This window comes from Callospermophilus lateralis, chromosome 12 (genome assembly GCF_048772815.1).
Source record: "Callospermophilus lateralis isolate mCalLat2 chromosome 12, mCalLat2.hap1, whole genome shotgun sequence".
Classification (NCBI taxonomy): Eukaryota; Metazoa; Chordata; class Mammalia; order Rodentia; family Sciuridae; genus Callospermophilus; species Callospermophilus lateralis.
The window spans coordinates 69,653,052-69,678,508 of record NC_135316.1 but is presented as its reverse complement, the minus strand read 5'-3'; the positions used below and the strand labels follow the sequence as shown (position 1 = coordinate 69,678,508).

The 25,457-nt window shown below is 39.5% G+C and overlaps 1 protein-coding gene across 2 annotated transcripts in view; it reads right to left on the bottom strand.

Moving 5' to 3' along the window:
- Window positions 1–20,526, bottom strand: part of Gtf2f2 (general transcription factor IIF subunit 2) — a 156,226-nt gene extending 135,700 nt beyond the window's left edge. For both annotated transcript variants that reach the window (XM_076872402.1, XM_076872403.1), the window contains exon 1: window positions 20,281–20,526. In XM_076872402.1, coding sequence (XP_076728517.1) covers window positions 20,281–20,346 — 66 coding nt within the window. In that variant the 5' untranslated portion in view covers window positions 20,347–20,526. The remainder of the gene's footprint in view (window positions 1–20,280) is intronic.
- Window positions 20,527–25,457: the final 4,931 nt, after the last annotated feature.

Genomic DNA, 25,457 nt, shown 5'->3' with positions numbered 1-25,457 from the left:
CCCAGCAATTAATGAATAGTGAAAGAAAATGTGGTACATACACACAATGGAATATACTCAGGCATAAAAATGAATGTGACAACCTGGATAGAACTGGAAATCATTTTGTTAAGTAAACTAGGCAAAGACAGAAAAGTACTGCATGATGTTATTTATATGTGAAATATTGTAAAAGTTGATCTGATAAAAATTGAGAGAATAGAGGTTACCAGAGGCTGTGAAGTGCAGGGGAGATGGATGAGGAAAGTTCAACTTTGGATGAGGAAAGGTACTCATTCTCAGTTACAGGTCAGAAGTTAGTTCTAGTATGCTATTTGAAGAGTGGAGTGACTACAGATATCAATTGTGTACAGTATTATTTCAAAAAAGAAGAAAGGATTTTGAATGTTTTCCCCATCAAGAAGTAATAAATGAGAAGATAGATATGTTTAACTGATTACACAATGTACACATGTACTGAAACGTATGGTACTGTATAATATCCATAATCTTTGTTTTTTATGTATTTGCTTAAAATTTTAATAAAAAATAAATGAGAAACAAAAAAGATGAGGAAGCAAATGTTCACAACTAAATACAAGATCTATACAAGTACTGTTCAAAGTCAAATAAAATCTTTAAATTCTTGGACTATATAAATTATTACCCTATGGCCTCAAATCTTGACATACTACCTCACAAGTAAGTTCTTGCTTCTTACTTTGTCTTTGATTTTTAACTCCAGCAAACCTTCACACTAATTACTCCAATGCAAAAGGAAAACTGCCTTTTCTAGAAGCAGTCCACTCTACTAATCACAAGCCATATTCCCCAGTAAAGACATCACGGATAAGATGGTGTCTTTTCTTTATCATATTCCTAGGCAATGGTTCAGATAAACCCTATTTCCAGATACCTAAGACCTTCCATAATCTGCATTTCAAGTATCCCTTCCTTATCCTGTATTTCAAGCAACCAATCTGATCATGATCTCCTAACTTCTCAGCTCTTTCCTCAGTACTTTGTGTCCAATAATTCTTCCATCTTTTCAATTCATAACATCTTCTCACTGTTCCCCATCTGCTTAAGCCTCACTTCCCCCTGGCCTAGATTTCATGGCCAGTCATAATTATAATCATTTCCTTCCATGCTCCCTCCACCAAATGCCCTGGCAGAACCTTAATCCTTATTAAAGCCTTATCATCTTTCCACATTTGCATCTGAGCAGCTGAAGAAACATAATCCTGCTAACTGGTCTCACTTTAAATACATGACATTAAGCCCTGGGTGACGTCTCGCAAATTAAACTCATCTCCCTAGTCAATTCACTCCCAAACTCCAGATGATTCCAAAGTTCACTTCTCAAATCTACAACACCTCTTTCTTTCCCCTCCCTCCATGCTGATAATCTAACTTCCTTTTCCACAAAGGAAAGACAAAAGAAAAAAGCTGAGTCTACCATTTAGCCACAGGTATTTTTATGCTGCTTTCCCCATTTTAAAACAACAGATGAACTATGGTCAATCCCTCTACTTGTGCACATTCCATCTCTCTTTCCCTTGTCTAATCAAGGACATCTTTCCTTCAATTCTACCTTTTCATTTCCATGAGAATAATAATAACAGCTAACAGTACATACTAAATGTGGCAGAAAGACTCTAAGTTGGCTCACAATGACTCCCCTGTGCTGATATCATACACTTGTGTAATCCATTTTCCTTATAGACCTGAAACACATGGCAAAGGATGGGATGTCATTTCTCTGATTGGGTTACATTACAATTGTGCTTTGTCTTGCTTCTCTCACTGTTTTCTCACTTTGCATGCCTTGATTATGCAAGCGGCCCTGTTGGAGAGGTCCACATGGCAGGGGGGAAAAAAAAAACAACTGGGAGCAGGCTCTAGCCAAATGCAAGCTAAGAATTATGACTCTAGGCCCAACAACCCAGAGGTTCTTGTTCATGTGGCCAACAGCCACATGAACTTGGAAATATCCTTCTCTAGTCAAGACTTCATGTGAGAATATGGCAATGGCTAACACTTTGTATCTGTCAGAGACTGCAAAGCAGAAGACCAAACTAAGAGCATGTCAGGACTCCTGATCCACACAAACTGTGAAATAATTAATGTGTTTAAAACTATGAAATGTATGGTGATAAGTTACACAGCAGTTGATAACTAATATATTAAATGACAAGCACTCTTCTAAATGCTTTCAAATATATTAACTATTTAATACATAATCCTATTATTTTTCCATTTTATAAGCTAGGAAACTGAGGAACAGAAAGATTAATTAATTGCTCAAAATCACACACCTACTAAGGGAAGACTTTACAATCCTTTTCACCCACTGTCCCATTTCTCTGCCCCTCTTATATCAAAACTCCTTGAGAAAATTCTTCATGTTGGCTATCTATACCTACTTCTATAAGGTGATATATATGGCCCTTACTCTCCTAAGCTGCTGTGGCAAGTCTGTTTCATCAAATAGCTAGTTCCCCCAACTACTACTCATCAAAGTCTTATTTCTCTCAGAGTAAAACCAATTTAGGGGCACTGTACTGGACACTGCACCTTGACATCCATATTTAGCACATCCCTTTAGCACTGAAGGCCTATCCCCCCAACTGCTGGGAATGTGGCCAGCAGATAGCTCTTTACTGTTAGCATTTTTAAAATAGCCTGCCCTGGGATGTAGCTCTGTTACTCTCTCTCTCTCTCTCTCTCTCTCTCTCTCTCTCTCTCTCTCTCTCTCTCACACACACACACACACACACACACACACACAGTCATTCACTGAAAAAAGCCCCTTGCCCAAGGTCATGCCATCCTCTCAGAGCAAATCACCACATGCAAAAATCAGTGAGCAAGGGGTACAGTTCATGATGACTCAGGGCAGCTCTAGAGGCACCCTGTGTAATCCGCCTTGGCCCTCACTGAGGCTGTACTACAGCCTCTGCCCAATGCTGTTTAAATCCTTTCTTTTCAGAAGTGTGAACTCCAAGAGCACTCCCTAATAAAACCTGGCATGCTAATCTCCATCTCAGAATCTGTTGGTAAAGATGGCGCCCGGAGTGCTTCTCTTCCGGGAGCTCGGGTCCATGACACACTGAAGGTGCGCGAACCATCACCTCCAATCCCTGTGAATGGCGCACCTCCAATCCCTGAAGTGGCATGAACTCTCAGCCAATGAAGAAGTAACAGCCCACTCACCTTGCTCCTCCTCATCCTGTGTTAAGCCCATAAATATCAACACCCTGTTCGTGTTAGTTCTCTTACTCTCTCTTACTCCCTCCCCTCTCTCCCCCCTCCCCTCTCCCCCCCCCTCTCCCTCCCTCCCTCTCTCTCTCTCTCTCTCTCTCTCTCTCTCTCTCTCTCTCTCTCTCGACTCCCTTCTCTTCTGTGACTGATCATTAGGGTCCTGCTAATAAAATCTCGGACAGATAAACGGTTGTTTTGGCTTGTTGAGTTTTACGGAGCTTTTCTTTTCCATCGTCCTTTACATTGGTGCCGAAACCCGGGATGGGGATCCTCATCGCTCAAGGTGGAACCCCGTTCCCAAACTCCGAGGCCAACCATTCCTGTTGCAGTCCACTCCTCTGATCGCCTGCCTGACACCCACCACCAGCCTGCAGATTGGTGAGTTCCCCCACTCCATGAGCGCTTGAACCCTAATTCACCAGAACGAGGGAATTGGCCGTTGAGTGTCCAGCAATCCCTCCAGGTGTGTTTTAGGGGAGGAATGCACCCCACCCAGACCCATCAGGGTTGTGGTGGACCCCAGGCGCTCTGCTAGGACACCCCTGGGAATCGACCGCCTGGGACTCTTATCTCTTCACTCTTATCTCCCGTGGTTGGGTTAGTGTAATTGCTACAGCCCATCTCACCAGAGTCCGAGTCGAAAAACTTTCCTGACGTCAGGTTGCCTGTGGCCCCGGCCCCATTTGGGTCTCACAGATCGCACTTCACTGGTGACGACCGGGTAATGCCCTCTGTATTTCCTCAAGGTGGTCGGTCATTTTGGGGACGCCCACTTGATCTTCCGCTCGCCCTGAGCTTCCAGGAAGCTTTTTTCTGACCCGGGTTTTCTCTCTGTTCCTCTCTCTCTTTCTCTGACTTCCATCTTGCCCTTCCAGCATGGGAACTTCCTTGTCCCTCCAGGCCAATTCTCCCTTGCGGTGCCTCTTAGATAATTTGAAAACCCTGAGCCTGGCCCCTGATATTAAACCGAAAAGGCTCATAAAATTCTGTACCCAGGACTGGCCTACATACCCCTTAGACAACCAAAATGTTTGGCACCCGAGTGGGTCTCTGGATCCCAATTTACTCGGGGATCTTTTAATTACTGTGAGCAATCAAAGAAGTGGAACGGGATTCCTTATGTGGAGGCTTTTTCCTTGCTTCGATCTCATCCAAATCTCTGCACCCAAAGAAAGCCTCAACAGCTACTCCTTGCTCTCAAACCTCCTTCCTCCTCTTCTCCACTCTCTGCCTCCACACCTTCTCCTCCTCCTTCCTCTTCTCTGCTCTCCACCTCCACTTTCGAACCAGCTAATGAACCGCCTCCATACTGCTCTCCCCTACCCTCAGCCTCGCTTTCCCCACTTTCACCTCCCACTTCCCATCTTCTACATTTGCAGCTTCTTCTTCGGACACTCCTCCTCCTCTTCCTCCTGATACTTCCACAAAAACTCCTCCCACTTCCGTTCCTTCCATCCCAGTCCCTCCACCTCAGTTTGGTCCACCCGCCACCCGTTCAGCCACCCGTTCACGCACTAATACAGCACCTAACCCACAAGTCACCACATCTCATCACCTGACTCAAACTCCCTTCGGGAGGTCGCTGGGCCGGACAGGATTTTGAGGGATTATGTTCCTTTTTCTATGCTTGACCTTTCCCAAGTAGAAAAAAAATTGGGATCTTACACTGCAAACTCTTATATTAAAGAGTTGCAATACTTAACTCAAGCCTATAGCCTCACCTTTCATGATCTCTATATGATTCTATTTGCAGACTATCTGCAATACTTTCCTCCCTGAGGAAAGGAGAAGGGTCTGGGAGCAGGCTAGGGCCTATGCAGACCAAGTTCATCAGACTAATGCCCACCATCCCTTAGGGGCCCCAGGCGGTTCCAGACCAAGACCCCCATTGGGATTACAATGACCTCCAAGACCTGGGACATAGGGATCACCTTATTACCTGTCTGATAGCTGGCCTAAAGGCGGCAGCACAAAAGGCTATTAACTTTGATAAACTCTAGGAAGTTGTCCAGGAGAAAAATGAAAACGCCTCAGCCTTCCTAGACTGACTAACAAAGGCTCTCCTTCAGTACACTAATTTGGACCCTGAATCCCCAGATGGGAGGCAACTTCTTATGACCTATTTTTTTCTCAAAAAGCTACCCCGACATCCGGGCAAAGCTAAAAAAATTAGAGAGGGGACCCTTGACTCCTCAGACTGAGGTGTTGGCCATGGCCTTCAAGGTCTATCACAACAGAGATGAAAGAGCAAAACGCCAAAAATGCCAGATGTTGGCCCAGGTGTTACAGGGCTCCTTCCAACCTATGGAAAGGGGGAGACAACAACCCCCCAACGATAACCCCCTGGGCCCTGCTTTAAGTGTGGTGATGAAGGACATTGGGCTAGAGCTTGCCCTAACCCCAGGACACCGCCCAGACCATGCCCCAGATGCAGACATCCTGGCCACTGGGGATCGGACTGCCCCAATTCCCAAAGGGGAGCTGAGGTCAGTCACCCCGTCAGTGATTTCCTGGGCCTAGCAGCCAAGGATTGACAGGGCCCTGGGTCTTCTGTCCCGACCTATTCAATCACCAAGCAGGAACCCAGGGTGGTTATCCGAGTGGATGGGCGTCCCATAAACTTTTTGGTAGACACCGGGGCCACATTCTCAGTTCTGAGAGAGTTTTGGGGAACTACCTATCCCTCTGAATCTCCTATTGCCGGGGTAGGAGGTCAAACCATCATCCCGTGCAGAACTCCTCCCCTCACATGCTCCTTATCTGAGTTCTCCTTTTCACACCATTTTTTGGTTATGCCTCAGTGTCCGGTCCCCTTGTGGGGAAAGAGATATATTATCTTGAAGGCCCCCATAACCTTACCCTTATTGTCCTCCCCTACTTATATCTTTGTCATGGCTTTACTCCCAGACGAAGAAGAGACTTTACCCCCTTGTGTCTGGTGTGGAGACCCCAGCAACCACCAGAACACACATTTCCCCCTCCCCTGTAAAATGGTACATCAAATTGTATGGGATACTGAAACCCCATCCTCTGCAAACTGCTCTCCCGTGGAAGTGCATCTTAAAGACCCTAATCACTTCCCAAACCAGGCTCAATATCCACTGCCAACTGCCAGTCTTAAGGGCCTAAAGCCAATCATTCAGAGCTTACTAAGAAATAATATATCCATTCAATACCCCAATTTTAGCAGTAAAAAAGCCTAATGGAACATACTGTTTGGTGCAGGACTTAAGGTTAATAAATTCTTCAACCAGTCCCATACATCCCCTGGTTCCAAACCCTTATACTATCCTTTCCTCCATTCCTGCAAACTCCACCTGTTTTTCAGTTATTGATCTTAAAGATGCCTTCTTTTCGATTCCACTATCTGACTCTTCCCAAGACATATTTGCCTTCACCTGGACTAATCCAGAAACTAGACATTCCCGACAGTTAACCTGGACTGTCCTGCCCCCAGGGGTTTCAAGACAGCCCACATATTTTTGGACATGTCCTCGCTGGAGATCTTGAGGATTTTTTCCCTCTATGCCCCGACTCAACCCTCCTACAATATGTTGATGAGCTCCTCCTCTGTAATCCCTCATTAGAAACCTCAAAGTCGGACACAGCTACCCTTCTGAATTTTCTTGCTCACCGAGAATATAGGGTTTCTCCGCAAAAGGTGCAGCTCTCTCTCTCTCTCTCTGAGGTTGTTTACTTAGGGTTCCACATATCCCCAGGAAAGAAAGCTATCACAACCGATAGAAAAGGCCTTATTGAAAGCCTTCCAGTACCAAAAACTAAAGAGGAGATTCTCTCGTTCCTGGGTCTGGCAGGCTATTTTAGGGCATGGGTACCAAATTACTCATCACTTGCCAAACCATTATATGATATAGCAAAGGGGAACAAGCATGAGACCTTGTTACTTTCAGCAGCACCATATTTCAGAAACCTCCAGAAGGCCCTCTTACAAGCATCGGCTCTACACCTGCCAGATGTTAATAGGCCTTTTACTCCCTATGTTCATGAAAACAAAGGGCAAGGCTTGGGGGTGCTGGGACAAATGTATGAGCTCACCTTTGCTCTGGTGGCATACCTTTCAAAACAGTTAGATCCAACTGCCCGGGGATGGGCTCCTTGTCTCCGCGCCCTAGCGGCCTCCTATGTTTTATTAAAGGAATCACAAAAGCTTACCTTTGGAGCCCAAATCACTGTCACCTCCCCTCATCACCTCAACGACTTGCTAACATACAAAGGACTGCAAACCTTCCCTCCCTGTCTAATTCTCTCTTGGTCTCTTTCCTCTAAGACTCCTCCGTGTCCTTCCAAACCTGCTCTCCTCTCGACCTAGCAACTCTGTTACCCATTCAGGCTCAAGGTCAAACACAGTCCCCAATACATAAATGCAGGGAAATTCTAGAAAACTTCCTCCCATGCCCCATTAATATCACTGAGGGACCTCTAGACCAACCTGATTATACCTAGTTCACTGATGGCAGCTCCTTTATGCGTGAGGGGATCATAAAAGCTGGATATGCCATAGTGTCCCTATCACAAGTAATAGAAGCCAATCCCCTGCCTGCAAATACCACCAACCAACAGGCTGAGCTGGTAACTGCAATGCAAGCCTGCGAATTGGCAGCAGGGAAAAATCTTATACTTTATACTGATTCCAAATATGTTTTCCACATTCTTTTATCTCATGAGGCATTTTGGAAGGAGAGAGGTCTCCTGAACTCAAAGGGCACCTCTATAACCAATTCCACATACATCAACCCAGCTATTACAAGCCTCCCAGCTTCCTAAAAAACTTGGAGTTGTCCATTGCAGATCACACCAAAATGACTCCTCCCCAGTCACACAGGGGAATTCAAAAGCAGATCAGGCAGCCAGGTCAGCCGCCCTTTCAGACCCCATTGGATCTCTCATTGCCATGGGCTCTCCATTATTACCCAATAACGGAGACCCACCTAAACATGCCCTCTTTACTTACCTCCACTCCATTTTCCACACCAGTCCTCAGACTCTCAAAGCCTTTCTCCACTCTTTCTTTACTCTGACTCCCCAGGATAAAGAAGTGATACAGCAAATCACAGCCTCATGCCAGATATGCAAAAGAGTAAATTCCAATACATCTTTAAAACCTGAAACCTTCCCTTCTCATCAGGCTAGGGGCCTTTTTCCCGGGGCAGATTGGCAAATCAACTTTACCAACATGCCCAGAGTAAAAAATTTCAAATACATACTAGTTTTAATAGACATATTCTTGGGTTGGGCAGAGGCCTTCCCCACCTCAAATAAGCAGGCTACCACAGTTGCTAACATCCTCCTAACTGAAGTAATCCCCCAGTTTGGGATGCCCGCTTCAATCCAATCTGAGTTTGTCTCTCAAGTAACCCAGAATGAGGCAAAGACATTGTCCATCCCATGGCACCTTCATTGTCCCTATCGCTCCCAAGCCTCAGATAAGGTTGAGCAAGCCAACCGCACAATGAAAGACACCATAAAGAAACTATCTTTAGAGACTCATTTAGATTGGGTTAAACTCCTCCCTCTTGCCCTACTACGCATGAGGGCTTTACCAAAAAAAAGCCATCGCTTGCTTCCCCCTTTGAGATAATGTATGGTCGTCCCCTTCTCCCCCCAGGAATCTCACCAGAGCCTTGGTCCCTCTCCGACCAATATGCTCTTCCCCTTCTCTTCCTTATACGCTATGGAAGCAATAAGATTTGTTGCTTCTGGATCCAGAGAACTCAGCTGCCTCCTTTCCGCTCAAACCAGGAGAATGGGTCTACTTTTCTTCCCCAGAGGAAAGATCCCCCCTAACCCCCAAATGGGAAGGGCCATTACAGGTAGTCCTGTGTACACCCAATGCTGCAAAACTCCAACAGGAAGGAAAGAAACTAACTCCCTGGATTCATATGTTTAGGTTAAAAACCAGCAACAAGCCCTCCAGAAGATAATCCCACTACAGCTCCCAACCTTGCAGGACCCACACAATTGCCCAGATTTACCTGTGAGATAACCAGATAACCTTCTCAAGCTCTGTTTTTCACAGTCACGCACCACCCTTCATCCCATTCCAGAGAAGTAGATACATAAGAATGGGCCTCCTGATAGGATCTAGGAACCCACAGCAATACAGTACACCCACACCCTCTTTAGAAATCAGCAATTGGCACAACAATCCTATTGGGACCTCTTTACAAACCCTGTCAACTGCTGGATTCTCTCATACTGGGACCTCTAGTTGGTCTTTTTATTCTGTGCCTTCCTTCCTTGCATTTTAAAATTCCTTCAAGGACAAATTAACAAAATCTCTAACAAAAATTTCAATCAGCTCCTCTTCAGGGATTACCAGCCACTTGCCAATGAGCCGGACGACATGAACATCCAGTCATCCCAAGAAACCTCCACCAAGTGTTGAAAGATGAAGATACCGAATGACAACTCCACCAAAGGGCCATCTCTACCATGCCAAAAAAAATAAGCCCTTGGTTTTCAGCTTTATGTTCTAATCTGCCTTCTCCTGGGCATAAGCTTTTTTCTACCAGCCCTACAGACTGAATGACATGCCAGAAATTAATGCTGTTTCTTTTCATAGTTGCAGGGCACATTCATGACACAAATGAGAATAGTGATACAATATACCAGAACCTCTGGGATGCTATGAAGACAATTCTTTTTTTTTTTTTTATAACTTAATTTTATTTTTATGTGGTGCTGAAGATCGAACCCAGCGCCTCACTCAAACTAGGCAAGCTTTCTACCACTCTACCCTCGTCCCTATGAAGACAATTCTAAGAAGAAAGTTCAGCTATGAGTGCCCACATAAAATTTTTTGAAAAATCCCAAATAAACAAGCTAATTATGAATTTTAAGGTCCTTGAAAAGAATAAACCAATTCCAAAACCAGAAGAAGGAAGGAAATAGTTAAAATCAGAGCTGAAATCAATGAACTTGAGAATAAAAAAACAATTCAAAGAATTGATGAAACAAAGACATGACTTTTGAAAAGATAAACAAGATTGATAAGACCTTAGCTAAACTATCCAAAAGAAAAAGGGAGAAAAACCAAATTAATACAATTAGAGATGAAAAAGGAGAAATCACCATAGACATCTCAGAAATCCAGCAGATCATTAGGGACTATTTTGAAAACACACACTTCAATAAATTGGAACACCTAGAAGAAATGGACACATTTCTAGACAAATACAATATGCCAAACAGAATCAAGAGGACTTGAAAACCTACAAAGACCAATAACTTGTAATGAGATACAAGCAGTAATAAAAAACTTTCCAAAAAAGAAAAGCCCAGGGCCAGATGGATTCTCAGCTGAATTCTACCAAAACTTTTAAGAAGAACTAATGCCAATAGAAATAGAAAGGAACAGAATACTTCCAAATTCATTCTATAAAGCCATATCACACTCATACCAAAACCAGATAAGTACACTTCAGGGAAAAAAACTTCAGATCAATATACCTGATGAACTTAGATGCAAAAACATTTAATAAAATATTAGCAAATCATGTTCAACAACATACTAAGATTCCAGAGATGCTGTTTTGGTGTGAACTGATCAATACAATCAATAAGTTACTAATACTGGTTGTGTAAAGCAATTGCTATGGTAAAACTACCTGATCACTTGTAACAGTTCTCTCTTTGCTGGAGTAGCAAGAATGGAGTCACTATGGCTATATGAACAAACAGGTGTGACGGTAGGGACTCCATCTCAGCTATTCTAGACCCCACTTTAGTTTTTCTGTTATTGCCCTGTGAAGAGACAGCTGCAGGACCCATTTCTAAGAAAACAAAATGAAAGTCATTTTCTGCTAAATTCAAAAAAATATATTGTTTTCTGTACTTTGTACCCCACAAAATGTACTCAACCCAGGATATGGTAGTCTTGGTGACCCAAGATTTTAGTAGATTCTCGCCCCCACTAACCACCTACTCAAACCCAGGATATGGTTGTCTTAACACCTGCTTAAACCCAAGATGCAGTTGTCTTGAGTTGCTCTGCTAACTGGTGTTTTAGCTTCTATGACTGACTTGCTTGCATGATGCTAAGGAAAAGTCCCTGAGATGTGGTTTTCATCCTTAAATTCCCAAGAAATTTGCTGTTCTCCCACAGAGTAAGGCCACAAAATTGCTGTTCTCCCATAGAGCTTCAGTCTCTAAGGGAAACAGTCCTTGACCAGGTAATAAAGCTCTCTAATTTGTTCCAATTCAAGTCTTTGAGAGCTTTCTGAGCAGTCTCCCTATAACAATGCAAGGATGGTTCAATATACGAAAATAAATAAATATAATTCAGTAATCTCAATAGATGCAGGTCTTCAACAAAATTCAGCTACCATTCATTAAAAAAAAAAAAAAAAATGAAGAAACAGTGACAGAAGAAGCCTACCTCAACATCACAAAGGCTATATATGAAAACCCCACAGCAAACCTCTTTGTAAATGGGGGAAAACTTAAAACATTTCCTTTAAAATATCTGTGCCAAGACAAAGATATCTATTCTCACCACTCCTGTTTAATATAGTGCTAGAAATTCTAGTCAGAGAAATTAGGCAAGGGAAGGAAATAAAAGGTATAAAAAATAGAAAAGGAAGAAGTCAAATGATCACTGTTTGCAGATGATATGATCCTGTGCTTAGAAGATCCAAAAAATTCCATCAAAAGACTTCTAGAGCTAATAAATTTGGCAAAGTAGCGGGTTACAAAATTAACATACAAAAATCAATAGCTCTCCTATATACCAACAATGAATCCACTGAGAAAGAAATCAGGAATAAATTCCATTTACAACAGCCTCAAACAAACAGACAAACAAACAAATACCTAGGAATAAATCTAACCAAGGAGGTGAAAGACCTCTACAATGAAAACTATATAACACTGAAGAAAAAAATTAAGACCTCAGAAATAAAAAGATTTCCCATATTCATGGATAAACAGAATTAATAATGTTAAAATGGCCATACTACCAATACAGATTTAATGCAATTCCCATCAAAACACCAATGATATTCTTCACAGAATTAGCGGGGGGAAAAATTCCTAAAGCTCATTTGGAAGAATAAAAGACTCAGAATACCCAAAGCAATTTTAAATCAAAAAGAAAAAAAATCAATGCTAGGAAAAAATAAAAATAAAAAAGCAATGCTGGAGGCGTCACAATACCTGACTTCAAATTACTATAAAACCATAACTGCATAACTATAACTGCATGGTACTGACATAAAAACAGACAGAGACCAATGGCACAGAAGACCCAGAAACAAACCTGTACATCTACAGTCATCTGATCCTTGATAAAAGTACCAAAAACATACCCTGGAAAACAAGACAACCTTTTTAACAAATGGTACTGAGACAACTGGTTATCCATGAGTAAAAGAATGAAAACAGAACCTCATCTCTCACCCTGCACAAAAATCAACTCAAAATGTATCAAAGATCTCAGAATCAGACCAGAAACTATGCAACTCCTAGAAGAAAAGGGAGGGTCAACACTCCAGCTTTTAGATACAGGCAATGACTTTCTCAACAGGACCTCTAAAGCTCAGGATATAATACCAAGAGATAATAAATAGGACAGCATCAAATTAAAAAGCTTTTGCACAGCAAAGAAAACAATTAGGATTGTGAAAAGAGAACCTACAGAATGGGAAAGGATCTTTGTTAACTACTCTTCTGACAGAGTTAATATCTAAGCATGTATAAAGAGCTCAAAAGACCTTATTTAAAAAATCAAATTACCCAATGAATAAATGGGCAAATTAACTAAACAGATACTTCTCAAAAAAAAAAATACAGTAGCAAACAAATACATGAAAAAATGTTCAACATCATTAGCAATTAGGGAAATGCAAATCAAAACTACACTGAGATTTCATCTCACACCAGTCAGAATGGCAATCATCAAGAATACAAATAATAACAAATACTGGAGAAGATGTGGAGAAAAAGGAACATTCTTACACTGTTGGTGGGACTGTAAATTAGTACAACCACCATGGAAATCAGTATGAGGCTCCTCAAAAGACTAGGCATGAAACAACCATATGACCCAATTGAACCACTTCTTGGTATTTACCCTGAAGAATTAAACTCATCATACTATTGTGATACATGCATCACAATTCACAATAGCCAAACTATAGAACCAGCCTAGGTAGGTGTCCATCAACAGATGAATGGATAAAGAAAATGGCTATTTATTTATTTATGGGTATTCAGCCATAAATAAAAATGAAATTATGGCATTTTCAGTAAAATGGATGGAACTAGAGAACATCATGGTAAGCAAAATAAGTCACACTCAGAAGGTTAAGGGTCCTATGTTTCTCTCATATGCAGAAGCTAGAGAGGAAAAAGGAAAACAAAGGTGGATGTAGATCTCCTAAAAATCAAGAGATCAGTGGAAGAAAGAAACCTCTCTATCCTCAAATTAGTGGAGCGGAAGCAGGAGGGAAGTGCTGAGGAGTGATACTAGTTAAATTATATTGTGTGCATGTATAAATATGTAACAACAAATTCCATCAATGTGTACAACTATAAAGCACCAATAAAAAAATGTGGGGGGGGATCAGGCAGAGATGACTCTTGTAGACATCTCTCACTGTGATTAGCTTCTAACACTAAAACCAGCTTTCTCAGCTTTCTAAGCTACTATTACATTTGCTTTTTCCTGATCAAACAATTTTCACATAGTCAACTACACAGGCTCTTGTTAAACATCACCTTCCCCACAAAGTCTTACCTCTTCTGGCCAAACATTAATATTTCCTGCTTCAAAACTCTGATATAGCTATTACTGTATTTATCCTGTTCTATACCTGTCTAGTGGTGTAGAATTAATTAATTAGTTAATTAATTATTCCCATCTAGTGATGAAATTAATTAAATATGTACAAGATAACCCATAAACTTTGAGAAAGCCCAAGAAGAAACTTAATATGTTATAGCAAAGATCAGAACTCAAGATGTTATTTATAATGGTAAATATTAATGTAAAGAAAAAAGTGCTTGGGAGAGGCCTGTCCACCCTGCCACACCATAGCCCTGAGATCCGAAGGTCTGCCCGCCACTGCCACAAAACTGGGATACTGCCACTTCTATCAAGAGACAACAATAAGGACCTGGTAAGACGTCACCAAGGTCCCTATGGGCCTGGCTGCACCAGAGGTTTCTCTACTAGGTGTGCTAACAATTATCCTGTTGCTGAGGTAACAGGGGGTCTCTCTTGTTTCTCCTACTAACAGCCAATTTCTTATGATTACCCTCTCACTTGTCATATAATCTAATACCTCCATATTCTCACATCCTACTTCATAAACATCTCAGCCAAGACCCCATTCCCTCCTTCTACCATTAGAAACTGTAACTTATTGACTATATAGTAGAAGATAACCGAACTCATTTCTGAATGACAAATGACAAAACTGTAAATGTAAAAACAGAAGCTAACTGATATATGGCTGCATGATGAATACAATGAGTGCTATAATATTGATCTCTCCCTTAAAAGTGAGGTATTGGTAACCTATAGGGATGATATAAGACAATATGGCAGAAGCTGTAATACCTCGGATCTACACTGCAAGAGAGAAAGACACAGAGACATGAAAAAACAAGGGAGGAAAGTGCCCCAAACAAACCAAGCTACCATAATAATAAAATCCATAGATAGCACAGTAGATGAAATGTCAGAGAAGGACTTCAGAATATACACAACTAAAATGATTTTGGAATTAAAGAACGACCTAAGTGAGCAAATACAGGCAAAAATTGATCACACCAACAAAGAGTTAAGAGAGCAAATACAGATTGCAAGAGATTACTTCAAGAGATAGAGATACTGAAAAAAAAAAAAAAACAGAAATCCTTGAAATAAAAGAAACAATAAGCCAATTAAAAAACTCAACAGATAGCATCACCAGAAGACTAGACCACTTGGAAGTCAGAACCCCAGACAATGAAGACAAAATAATATACAATCTTGAAAATAAAGTTGACCTCACAGTAAAGATGGTAAGAAACCACGAACAGAACATCAAGAATTATGGGACACCATCAAAAGACCAAATTTAAGATTTTGGGGGATAGAGGAAGGTTCAGAGACTCAAACCAAAGGAATGCACAATCTCTTCAATGAAATAATATCAGAAAAATTTCCCAAGCACGAAGAATGCACTGGAAAATCAATCTCAAAATACAAGAGGCGTATAGGATACCAAATGTACAAAATTACAACAGATCTACACCAAGACACATTCTAATGAAAATGCCTAGCATACAGAATAAGGATAGAATTTTAAAGACCTCAAGAGAGAACAATCAGATTACCTTAAGGGAAGACCAATTCAGATCTCAGCAGATTTTTCAACCCAGACTCTAAAAGCCAGGAGATCCTGGAACAACATATACCAAAACTCTAAAAGATAATGGATGTCAACCAAGAACCTTATATCCACCAAAATTAAGCTTCAAATTTGACGATGAAATAAAAAACCTCCATGATAAACAAAAGCTCAAAGAATTTACAGCAAGAAAGTCTACACTACAGAACATTCTTGGCAAAATATTCCATGAGGAAGAAATAAAAAACATGAATGATAATCTGCAAAGAGAAGAACTACAATAAAGGAAAAGCCAACCAAAGGAGAAACCAAGTCAAGCTAAATACCAAAAATAAGCAAAATGACCAGTAATATAATTCATGTCTCTTTCAACCCTTTTTGATAAATTTTTACACATAAAAATTTTAACTACAATATCATCTAATTTTTCAGGTTTTTGTTTATTTTGTAATTTTAGTTTTCCATTTCTCTTCACAAAGTTACACAAATATTTTCTTTAAAAAGTTTAGCATTTTATGTTATATTTTATTATATTATTAATCTGGCATGTGTATACATTGTCTGTGATATAAGATGAGGTATATTTTACTTTCTTATAATTAAAAAACTATTATTCAAGATTCAAGGATGAAAAAGATCAATCAGGGTAAAAATTGTTTAATAAGGTATTTATAAAGGTAAGGGCAAGTTGAAGGAATCCAACAAATTTTGTAAAGCACCTTTCCTTCTGTAGACTTAGAGAGGTAGGTGAAAGAAGAGAGAGCCATTATGCAAACCTTGTTGGAGAAGGTGAACTAACTTAAGTAATTCCCACCAAAAGCAGGAAGAAACCAATTCACAGTCTAATAAATAAAAGTCTTACAGTGAGGAATAAAGGAACCTCACTCTACTCTCGTATATTCTAAGTTCATCTCTTTGGTGTCCCTTTCTGACAGAACTCAACAAGAAATCACATAATGAGGGAATTTATCATGCAGCCTACAGCATGTCTCACTAAAAGGTGAAAGATGAAGAAGCCAATAAGGCAGCCATTGCCTTACATGAGGCTACTGAGTATTTGAAATGTGTCTAGTCTGAATTGAGATTATGCTATGCATTAAATAGATATTAGAATCCAAAGAATTACTAGGGCAAACAAAATGAACATAAAATATCTTACTAACAATTACTTAATAACAATTAGACATTAGAATCCAAAGAATTACTAGGACAAACAAAATGAACTTGAAATATCTTACAATTATTTTCTTTGCAAATTATGTTGGTAATCCATTGAGTTAAATAAAAATATATTAAAATTAATTTCTCTATTTGTTTAAAAAAAGAAGTAGTAAAGGAGAACAAGGTAACATGTTCTGTATCTTGACTGTAGTAGTATACATCCATATTTATGTAGCCATTTTTTATATTTATGTTGTCAAAATTCATATAACTATAAAACTAAATATGGCAAATTGTACCATATATAAATTATATCTCAACAAACATGACTTTAGAAATCTAGTTCATAAGGTGTTTTAACAGTACTGGGCACATACTAACCACCTGATAAATAATGGCTATTATGATGATTCATTAAAACAACCAGCATCAGACTGACTCATAATGGGATAAGAAGGGGGAACTGGGAGGAAGAGACAAACTCTAGATAAGGCAAAGGGGTGGAGGGGAAGGGAAGGGCATGGGGTAAGAAATTATGGTGGAATGAGATGGACATCATTATCCAAAGTACATGTACGAAGACATGAATGGTTATGAATATACCTTGTATACAACCAAAGATATGAAAAATTGTGCTGTATATGTATAATATGAATTATAATGCATTCCACTGTCATATATAACAAATCATAATTTTAAAAAAGAAACTGTGGTATATATACACAATGGAATATTACTCCGCATTAAAAGATAATAAAATTTAAAAAAAAAAAGAAAAAAATGCTTGAAATCAGCATGTACTTACATTCACAAATCTGATCAGATGAGAATGCGGATACACTTTGTAAGCAATATGTTACAGTTTAATATCACACAAAGTTGAAAATGAAATTATGATTTGATGTATGGTTTCATATACTTTACTCCTCTAATTTTAAAAAAATCTATGTATGATTAAGATACAGGCACAGAAATCACACTGAATACTAATCTTAGGGAAAATGAAATAATCTCAACCTGACAGGTATCTAAGTCAAACCCCACTGTTTTAGGGATTCCTTTAACTAATACAGAATTAAAACTTGTCAAATAAAGAGAGAACATGGATGGACTTGGGAACAAAAAAAAAAATTATTTTTCATTTTTTTGTTTTGTTTTACTTTGTTTTTGTTTTGGGGTTTTTGTTTTCCTGGTGCTGGGAATTGAACCATAGTCTCACACTGTGCTAGGTAAGTATTCTACCACTGAGCTACATTTCCAGTCCTAAAATAGAACGTATTTATCAGCAATTCTTATTTTCTCTCAGAAATAAGATTGTTGGAGAACAAGAACTGGCCAGAAAGAGAAAATATCCAACACATTGACTTCACACTCTGGAAATATATATTTGCAAGTCTATTTTTTTCTTTGATACAAAGGATTAGAAAAAGAAACATAGCTTACAAAAGCAATGAGGTTGGAAACAAAAAATATCACAACTACCTTTTTAAAATGAGAACAAATCACTGGCTTTAACTGAGTTCTTCTATGTTTAAAGTCTTTCTAGTAAAAGTTGTCACCAAATTCTAACAACTTTACTGAAAAAGTTTCAGACTTTTCAAAACTCTTCAGGCTTCATTAGCATATACCCATGATGCTGTGAATTTTTTCTAATTCTGACTCTAGTTACCCTTGCCTTTAAATTGTATTGCACAATGCAAAACTTACTTCTTTTCTCAAATAAATTTTTGCATCCCTACCCTACTCAAAACTCTCCAAAACAGGCTTATGTATGACCTCAACCTTTATTTATACTATCCTTTTGTTCTAGGGTCTCCTTTGTTTTCCAGGACATATCATTAACATTCATTTTCAGTCTGGCTTTTCTGCCCCTCTCCATATGATACAGTCTATCCATTCATACAAATTCTGTAAGGCAAACACTTATTGGGTATTTACTGTGCTCCCAACACAAATGTTGCAAGTTACAACATTTTCTCAAGCTCTTTCTTTCAGTGGGCAAGGGAGACATCCCTAATGACTCTCCTCCACTTAATAGGCAGTTGGAGACAGAAATACCCGTTTACTCCATCATTTTAAGTCACACTTATAGAGCTGTGAGATAAGTCAAACAGACTGAGGCAAGGGTTCCATATTAGTTGAGTAATTACCATATGCCAAACACCATTCTGGGTGTGAAAGGCAAAGATCCTGTTCTTAAAAAATGTGGTTTTTCTCTATGTATTTGAATGTGTATGGTGGCTGAGGACAACAGTGAACACATTAACAAAGAACCACTTCACACAGTGTGACAACTGCTTATAACACAGGTTTGACTGCTAGCAAATCATGAGAGCTGTTAGAGAGATAACAGGAAGGACCACTTTGAGTTAATGGATCCATGTGAAAAAAGTTAAACAAAGCATTAAAAAACCAAAAGTTGCAGGACAATCAAGGTAATACATGCCTGTAATCCCAGCTACTTGGAACGCTTAGATGGGAGGATCATGAGTTCAAGGCCTGTCTGAGCAATACAGTGAGAATTTATCTCAAAAAAAAAAGAAAGAAAAGAAAGTCCTTACATTTTATCTGAGGTTCAAAGATTTTCACAATCACATTTAAATACACATAAGTTTTATTAAACTATCCTAAAAAAAAAAAAAAACGCCCCAAAAGTAAAGCACAAAAAGCGTCCAAAAGCTAATGATGACTGCTGTCTTCACATAAAATATTTACTGACTGTCAGTTTCCTGAGACCTAGTTGTGCTTTAAAAGTATAGTTCAAAGGGCTGGAGTTGTAGCTCAGTGGTAGAGCACTTGCCTTGCAAGTGTGGGTTCAATCTTAGCACCACATAAAAACAAATAAAGGCGGGCTGAGGTTGTGGCTCAGCGGTAGAGCGCTCGCTCAATCCTCAGCACCACATAAAAATAAATAAAATGAAGGTATTGTGCCCAACTACAACTAAAAAAAATAAATATTAAAAAAACAAAGTCATTGAGTCAATCTACAACTAAAAAAAAAAAATTAAAAACAAAAAGTATATTCCAAAGTACTCTCCTCTCCCTCGTGAGTTCAGAGCTTTCCCAGCTCTTGATCACTCCATAAGGACCATCAACCTACAGATCAGAACCAGTTTTACGTTCTGGCCGAGAAAACTGCACAGAAAAAAGAAAGACACTCCATTAACACACAAACTCAACTACAATCTGTTTCACCAAGAGAAAGTGTAACGAATTTGTTCTGGGGGTAAAATGCTTGGCTCAAATCAGGGGACTGGGCCCTGGGAAAGCCAGGTCGTGGGAGAAACAAATCTATTCCAAACAAATTCAGACTAGTAATTGAATGACACTTGGAGTTCCCAGACTAAGGTCCTCATCTGTAAACCCGCGTAACAATAACTCCCGCCTCCCAAAACATGAGACGCTCTGAGGAGATGGCTGTACAAGAACTTTAAGAGGCGCACGGACCCGGACAGTCTCAAGTTTCTTAAACTACTTCTCCCAGGAGGAGCGCAGGTAGGAGACTAGCCAACATTATTACCTTGACCAGCCACACGCCGGTGTTCTGCTTGGCGCCGGTTAAGTCGAGTTCCCCGCGCTCGGCCATAGGTCTGTCGCGGGTGGAAGTGAGCGGGCTGAAGCAGCGGCCTGGGAAGCTGGAGCTGCGGGGCGAGTGTGGAAGCAAAGGGCGAAAAGCGGTAGAAAGTAGAAGGAAAGAAGCCGGGGTCCCTCTCTTACTAGGATACCGGGAACCCGGAGAAAGAAACAAGCCGCTAGGAACCGGAAACCGCGCCTGCGCACTGCTACGTCAGTACGGCGCGCTGCTGTGAACAAACTTCATGCTCCCGCAATTTCTTAGGTGGGCGTGGCTGCTGGCGGTGTGCTTTTGGGTGATTTAAAAGTAGTGTAGAAAAAGCCAAAACGGCTGCAATGCATTTAAAGACAAGTTCTACATAAATTAAGACAAATAATGTCAAAACGGAAAAATGGGGTTCAAAGAGACAAAAATTCGAGCCAAAGAGAGCGAACGTCTGAATGACAGGGAGGTGGTAATAGATTGGCACTCCTGTCAAAGCTCTTGAAGCACAAATCCATACTGGGTCGGACGGAGTAACCCTGAGTATATTGAAAACATGCCACTTATAAACCTGAAAAGAAAGTGGTGTCTCAACTCAGAGGCTGCGCCCAAGCTCTTCTGATTAAGCAAGAAGAGCACATCTCTTTCAAACTCCAAAATCTGGATACTATATAATTGGATCTGTAACAATACAACATGAAAGAGACGAAACTGATTCGTTAACTTCCATGCTTAAGCCTTTTCTTCTTTCTCCTCTTCCTTCTAAAATAAAGTCAAACTTCTGTTTCAACTGAGCCCTCTCTGTTTGGTCCCCTTGTAATCACTGTGGTGCACATACAACCGCACCAAATCCATCCACCTCTCAGAACTCATCAGGATCTTTCTCAGTCACTTCAGATCTGGGCAGAGTGCTCTGCAGAGGTCTCCTTTTCCCTCCAATGAACTGTCTCATCCTTTCCCTCACTCTCATCCTTCTTTGGTTGATAGACTTCTACTTTTGACTAATGAAAATATTACTAATGCAAATGTTACTTCCTATGAGACCTTTTATCAACTCTCCCAAAAGAAGTTCAATAGCATACTGCACTGTAAACATACGCATGTCTACCTTTGTCTTCTAGACTATGAACTCCTCCTAGGCAGAAATACTGCTTTCCACCACCACCACCCAGCTTTATTGAGACATAAGTGATAAATAAGAAATAGTGCTTTGTGTACAACCAGAGATATGAAAAATTTGGCTCTATATGTGTAATATGAGTTGTAATGAATTCTGCTGTCATATATAACAAATTAAAATTTAAAAAATAGTGCTTTATTAATTTCATATGTGGAAGGGCTAGCACAGTGTTTGACTATTGTCAGATTTCAGTAGACTTTGGTTAAATGAACATTCACTGGAAAGAAACAAACAGTAAAGTATTGTAAAAATGGCAAGTAATTTATTCAATCACACATGAGAGCCATGCACAAAATTTTAAAAATTCTATTTCTGTGCTGCATAGGGCCAAGAAAAGCTGTCAGATCTTTGAGATTGGATGGCAAAAATAATAAGAAAAATAAAAGGGACCTGAAAAGGAAGATTGCATTCTTGTGTAACAGCTTGGAAAGGCCCTAAAATTTATAAAGAGCAAGCAGATGAAGGCAACTGCTTTAAATTTTTATCAAGTAAAAAAAATAAATTAAAATATAAGGCCATGAGAGAAGGGAAGTAAAGTAGCCTAGAATACCCTAGGATTGAACTTTAAAGTAAAAGATTGTGAACTTGACCTTTATCTATGGATCATGCAAGGCCTTAAAATGTGAGTATGTGGGGATGAGAGATTGAGAGAGAAAAACCCACTAAAGAAGAAGCTATTGAAGAAAGAAAAAAGTAAAGATTTGAAAATGATTATACAGAAAAAAAGGAAATAAATAACAATTTATTCAGCACCTCATCCTTGTATACTGTTGGACAAAGAACAATCTTTCCCTATCTATCTGTCCTTTCTTCTTCTCCTTCTGGTTTGAGAAGGGATGTTTACAAAGCTGTGAGAGAAAAGGAAGACATGACCTCTGTGAGCCAGATTGGCAAATTTATTCTGGAGATCCAGAAAATGATAGACATTACAGCCAGATCTTTCACCTAGCTAAAACCTATTTTATGCCAGACACTTGACTAGGTGTTCTATGCATATCATCTCATTTATTCCTTGTAACAATTCACTAGGGTAGGTATTATTATTCCTCAATATAGCCCAATACAATAATTATTAAAGTATCAACTTCCAAGAACCGAGATCATGTCCTAGTTTTCTTCACAGCGGAGTATGCTATCCAAAAGTCAGTATCTAAGAAAGGTACTTTCAAATTCCTTACTCTCCCACATGGTTGACTACTCAGGTTCTTATCAAGTCTTTTAAAGCACAAATGCAATTCTAGGAGGCAGGGCCCAAAATTCACTGCTGGCTACAACTTTTCCAATAAGTGTAATAGTGCTTAGACCAAGCTGCAACTCCATCTTTAAGACTTCAAACCTTAAGGCAGCCCTCTCTGCATACTAGACCCTGTTTTGTGGGTCTTCTAGACTAACAGCAACAGAAACAGATGCCAACCACTACCAAACATGCTCCATTTTTAAATGAGTATTCTCTGTGTCTAGTACCTCCTGCCTGCATTAGCATTCTCTGAGGGATGTCCTAAAAATGTAGACCTGAGCCATTATCCAGGTAAACAAAATCAGAATTTCCAGAAATGGGTCTGAAAATTATTATCTTAGCAAGGTTCCCAATTATTTCTTAGGCACATCAAAATCTGACAATCATTATTCTAATCCTGCATCAATAGAGTTTATTCTGATGGGGCCAGCATCAAAATTCTGAAGCATGAGAATAAAGCTTACTAGAAATTTGACTTACAGCTAGAATTTCCCCATGTCTTATAAATTCAGAACTCTACAATTCTATGAGGTAGCCATTGGAGTAGAAGCAGCAACACTACTAGATGATATGTTACAAGTGAGTTGTGGGAATTTGAATGACATATTCACAGCACGTGTAGACTGGAAGGAGAGTTTTAAATTTGTGTATTAAATAATCACATTAACTTTTTGTGTAGTACTGGAAATTGAACCCAATGACACTCTACACTGAGCTACATTCTCAGCTCTTTCATTTTTTATTTTGAGACTAAATTGCCCAGGCTTGTATTGAACTTGTGATCCTCTGGAGTTTCTGGGCCTACAGGCATGCACCACTGTGCCCATCTCAGATTTACATTTTTAAAAGATCCTTCTAGTTGGTTTGGAGAAAATGTATTGGAGGGAACTGGAATGGAAGCCAAGAAGCCAAGTGAGGTATTTATTGCACTAATCCAAGTGGGAGGTGACAATGGTTTGGATTAGGGAAATGGGATTAAAGATCAAGAGAAGCAGATGAATCCAGAGCATATCAGAGGTAGATTTAGGAGGTAGAATTGATAAAACTTTGTGATTCTTAGCTGTAGCAAAATAGTACCAACTACCAAGTGATAACTCAGTGCAATAAAACAAAACATACATATACAACAACATGGCTCTTTCTGGGAGACCAGACAGGACTCTGCATATATTTGCCTGATGGATGACATGATTCTGTTGAATTACTTCTGTAAATGCCTTGTGTCTGATCAAACATATGGCTGCTGTGTCCTGCAAGAAACCTTCACTCTCAGTAAGTCAATTTAATTGCCCATTAGGGATTACTGTAGGCATAAGTGTTAAATAAAGCATGAGAAAATTTAATTTATCATTGCTGTAATGAAATCCAATTTGTTTTTGTGTATAGTTTATCAAAAACATTTAAATTATACTTTATATATTAAATAAAATTATAGTTAGAAAATAGCACTAATCAAAATGCCCATATAAAATTCACAAATAACAGTAAGTCCTAAAATACCATATTAAACAGATGGATCCTCACTACTGTTCAGATTTCAAAGCCAGAAAAGCCACGCGGGCGGAATATCAATGAGGAATTATGTCCACCATTCTCCTAAGGGCAAAAAGCTACCGTTTTGATGGATAAGACTTTCTACCTAAATACACAAACATCAGGATCAGGAAAGTTTTCTCATCCAGAGTTAGGCGAAAATATTAGATAAATATCAGTGGGTGGTAGCCAGGAAAGTTCAATTTATAAAAGCAGAGCTTTTGCCTTAGTTCTGTTGGCAAAATTTTCACTTTGCTCTGTGTAAACAACTCAGCTGACATGGCAGCTCTGCTGTACAACTTTGTGGAGGGTGTGGGGACTTTTCATCTTCTATTTCATCATCTCTGGTGTGTTGTCCTGTCTACACAGTAGGCCACAATGTCTGCATTTTCCAGCCAGTAGAAAAGAAGGGGAAAAGCAAAAAAGACTGTTCATCACCTTGGTCAAAGCTTAAAAATATATATATTTTTTTTTAATTTTAATTTGTTATATATGACACACACATATATATATACACACACACGTATACACACACATATATATACGCACACACATACATATCTGTATATATAGTGTATATATCAATATATATTATAAATATATATGCATTTGTATATATACAAACACAATTATAGTCTGTTTAGATTGACATACAAACAAGGGCCATACAATTTGATTGATTTTTATGTCTCTTGGTTCTATTCCCTTCTCCACTACCTTCTCTCCTTCCCCCTCCTGTTCCTTACCTCCTCCTCTCTATCCTTTGCTCTTCCCCATTGTTGAAGAAACTAGATTATTCGTCCTGTACAGCTTTTTACATTCTGGGTTTTTCTGATTGACTCCCTAGGGTCTCATGTTTGATGTTACTTTCTTCCTTCCTTGTATTTTCTAAACATGTGAGTTAGATTTCCAGGCATGATCAAACTCAGGTCTGATTTCAGTGGGGGGAAAAACAATTTACTCATGTGTGGCCTTGTGCACTTCCAGCATGAGGCACATAACCTCCTTCATTCTTTCTGTGATACAGGCAATCATTAATAAGCATTGACCAGACCTAGTAATTCATTAGAGGTTGTAAAGTTGTTATTACTTCTCTGGAGAAATTTTTTCGTTATTGTTCCCATGAGATATAGCATAAAAACTTAAGTGAAGGCATGCATGAGAGACTTTCATCATGTGAAGGCTGGGTAG